This window comes from Oncorhynchus tshawytscha, linkage group LG12, assembly GCF_018296145.1.
Source record: "Oncorhynchus tshawytscha isolate Ot180627B linkage group LG12, Otsh_v2.0, whole genome shotgun sequence".
Classification (NCBI taxonomy): Eukaryota; Metazoa; Chordata; class Actinopteri; order Salmoniformes; family Salmonidae; genus Oncorhynchus; species Oncorhynchus tshawytscha.
This window is the reverse complement of record NC_056440.1, coordinates 63805556-63809628: the sequence shown is the minus strand read 5'-3', so window position 1 is coordinate 63809628 and position 4073 is coordinate 63805556. Positions and strand designations below refer to the sequence as shown.

At 38.9% G+C, this 4073-nt stretch overlaps 1 protein-coding gene across 1 annotated transcript; it reads left to right on the top strand.

Annotated features, from left to right (window-relative positions):
* Positions 1–2202: 2202 nt before the first annotated feature.
* Positions 2203–3694, top strand: LOC121847840 (UDP-glucuronosyltransferase 2A1-like). Its single transcript, XM_042330890.1, is given in 2 exon segments — positions 2203–2612; positions 2615–3694. Coding segments are annotated over 2 exon segments (972 nt in total). The 5' UTR covers positions 2203–2359; the 3' UTR covers positions 3334–3694.
* The last annotated feature ends 379 nt before the right edge of the window (positions 3695–4073 follow it).

Sequence of the window (4073 nt, the reverse complement as noted above, 5' to 3'; positions counted from 1 at the left end):
TTTAAGGGGAAACATTTAAATGTATTGGAATGGCCTAGTCATTGCCCAGACCTCAATTCGATTGAGAATCTGTGGTATGACTTAAAGATTGCTGTACACCAGCAGAACCCATCCAACTTGAAGGAGTTGGAGCAGTTTTGCCTTGAAGAATTGGAAAAATATCACAGTGGCTAGATGTGCCAAGTTTATAGAGACATACCCCAAGAGACTTGGAGCTGTAATTGCTGCAAAAGATGGCTCTACAAAGTATTGACTTTTGGGGGTGAATAGTTATGCACGCTCAAGTTTTTTTTTTTAAAGAAAGTTTTATTTCTAGTTTGTTTCAAAAAACGAAAAATATTTTGCATCTTCAAATGACACAACCTCCCAACCCCCCCAAAAAATCAATTTTAATTCCAGGTTGTAAGGCAACAAAATAGGAAAAATTCCAAGGGGGGTGAAAAGTTTTGCAAGCCACTGTACAATGGCCTAGTAACCAGCAGTTGAAGCTTACCGTTTTCTGCATCAGTAGAGCCTCTGTCTGGGTAGGAAAGGTAACTTTTGAAACTGCCATGCTTAGTTTCAGAAGAATGTCTAAGTTGTAATTATTTTTGCCTCGCCTAGGGCGGCAGAACGTCTAGGGCATTGGTGATTTTATCAATGTAATCAGATTGAAAATATGAGGCTATGTTATTGACTGATTATACAGCCTACTAACCAGATGTGTTAAAAACTGTGTTTAATTTGTAGCATAGGCTTATTAATTGGGCTGCTGTTAAGTTCTGTTCCTCCAACTATTAGCTGATATAAAAAAAAAAGGGGGAGCGGCAGATTTGTCCAGGACCGACACTGCCATTCATTATGCAATAAGCTTTGAAAGGCGGTGAGCGACTTGATAAAAGCGATCGGCTCGAACGCACCAATTCAATGTGCTGACAAGTCTACGGTCTTGAAAAACAGAGGAGCATTTGAAAATTGTGGGAGCCAACGCGGATGTCTAGAGACTATACTGATTTCGCATCTTCCTCTCTGATTTCCGAGATTATTACAAATACCTTCGAACTGATTTACAGACAGATTGGCTCTGAAATAGCTTTCATTTCAAATTCTTTGTTATTTGGATGAAAACCGGAACGTAAGCCTTCAACTAAATTAGCTCCGCATGCATGGATTCTGTCGTGACGTTGTTTGTTCACACTCACGATAGATTGTTGATTCGGAGCTACAATAATACAATGTTAACGTGTAGCCTAACATTAGGATGTGAGATAGGTTTCACTTCGGCAAAATCTACAGAATTTGACAATTTCCTAACCTTCAAGAGACATTTACATCGGTGAAAAAAGTATTTCTCTCTCAGAATGAAATATTATACTGAATTACGTAATCAACCTTTTGTTATGAAAATATGTTTCAACTTTAAAGTATCAATATTGTGGATTGTGTAGAGATTTATTTGTAGCGAAAAATATAGTTAGTCGTCACAATCAAGCCTGTTTTAATTTTTCTCATGTAAAACAAAAGTATTTCTCTCTTAGAGTCAAAGATTATACTGTATTACGTAATCAACCTTTTGACGTTACTTGTCTAAACTTTAAAGTAGGCCAATCATATTGTGGACAGTGTTTGTACTTATTTTTAAACTAAAGAAAAAAAAACGTAGGCCTGTTTTAATTCTTCTCATGTCAAAACATAATTTAATTAGATTTATTTGACCTTATTTTTGTATATTTCAGGTAAAATTGATGCATGCTTATGTGAAGCAGCTAGTGAAGATGTGTCTCCCTGGTATCTTCATTGTTACCCTGTTGAACCTCTCTATTCCTGCTGTCCATGGTGGGAAAGTCCTGGTGTTTCCTCAAGATGGCAGCCACTGGGTCAACATGAAGGTCATTATTGAAGCGCTGCATTCAAGAGGTCACAGTGTGTCAGTAGTACGGCCATCAGACAGCTGGTACATCAAGGAAACCTCCCCTCACTACAGTTCAATCACAATTGACATTCCAGGTGGAGCTGATGAGGAATTCTTTCGCTCATTTGTGTCAAGACTAATACAGATAAAGAGACAGGGAAACTCTGCTTGGACTCGTTTTAGTTTGGACATGGAGTTGAAGGACGGGTTATTTGAAGTTCACCGCAAAGTGTGTGAGATGATAATCAAAATGTTAGAGAATAAACAGTTGATGCAGTCTATTCGAGAAACCAAGTATGACTTGGTTCTGACAGACCCAATAAATGGGGAGGCATTGTGCTGGCGCACTATTTAAATGTGCCACTTGTTTTCAATGTTAGATGGACTATAGGTGGTGAGGGTCATTTTGTTATTGCTCCATCTCTGCTATCTTATGTTCCATTTCCTGTTGCAGAGTTAACAGACAAGATGAGTTTTTTTGAGCGTGTCCTTAACTTCCTTGTTTATATCATCAGGCAGTATCTGTACAGACAGGTAATTAGACCTCATTATTCTGCTTTAGTTAGTCGTTACTTTGGTCCTGAGGTCGACTACCTCTCATTGTTTCAAGCTGCTGATTTATGGCTCATGAGAGTTGACTTTGTGTTTGAGTTCCCTCGTCCCACCATGCCTAACATTATCTATATTGGAGGGTTCCAATGTAAACCTGCCAAGCCTCTTCCCCAAAATTGGAGGAGTTTGTTCAGAGTTCTGGGGTGCATGGAGTCATTATCATGTCTTTGGGAACTTTTATTGGGCAGCTTCCACATGATATAGCTGATGAGATAGCTGTTGCTTTTGCCCAACTGCCTCAGAAGGTAATCTGGAGGTACAAAGGAGACAGGCCAGCTACTCTGGGTAACAACACCTTACTAGTTGACTGGATGCCTCAGAATGATCTTTTAGGACACCCTAAGACAAGGCTGTTTGTAGCTCATGGAGGAACAAATGGGATTTTCGAGGCTATCTACCACAGTGTTCCAATAGTAGGCCTTCCTCTGGTGTTCGACCAAACTGACAATCTTTCTAGAATGAAAGCGAAGGGTGTAGCAAAGGTTGTGGATTTAGCAACACTAGATAGAAACATATTCTCCCAGGCCTTACAGGAAGTTCTGGATGAGCCATCCTACAGGACGAACATGCAGAGACTCTCCAGGCTACACAGGGACGTGCCAATGGAGCCCCTGGACACTGCCCTCTTCTGGATTGAGTTTGTCATGAGACACAAAGGTGCTGCTCACCTGCGTACAGAGTCCTACAGAATGCCCTGGTACTCGTACCACTCTGTAGATGTAATGGTCTTTTTACTGACTGTTGTGTTATTTACTCTGCTGGCTTTCATTGGCATTATCAGATGTTTCTGTTGCAGGTCATGTTTGAAAATGAAAATGAAAGAGGAATGATTATGGCTTTCATCTGTACACAGTGTGTTACAACAATATGTTTTTACTTCTCTCACTCATTATACTTTTTGTTCACATGACAAATATATGTGGCATTGATGTAGACATACAGAATTGTTGACAGATGTTTTATCTATTTGCTTTTGAAGATTTTGCTAAACTTACAACTGTACTTTAACTGTTCAGCCCATTTAATCAAAGGTTTGAATAGGAAAGTCCAAATGTGCACTTTAAATATGAATGCTGTTATAGTTGTGTGTGGCTGCTTTCTTTGTGTGTAATAGTTAAACTGATGTAAATATTGATTCTCCAGAAGACCGTTAAGGAGCTCTGTTTTTTAATAAAGATATCATGCGGCTTAGATGTTTGCCAAAAACACTTTGTCCCTCATTGGTTTGTTCTTTTTTTCTTCCACATCTATTGTGGAGGTCATTTCAAAAGAACAAAGAACTTTCAGTTTGTCGTTATACAGACTTTAACGACAACATCATTCTTCATTCATTCTAGAAGGGTTGATAATTCAGAGGTAATATAATCATATGAGATCCGAGGAGGAATGTGAAGGGATTTTCATACTGATGCTTATAAAATGACAGCATTGATCTGCAATAAATAAGCCAACCAAGGTGGTCTGCATAGAGCAGAAGAAGTGTTTCTATTGTCTGACTTTTCTCTAAAGGACTCTGCTTGGAAGCCTCACTTAGATTTAGTTCACTTAGAAATACAGAGAGTATATTTCC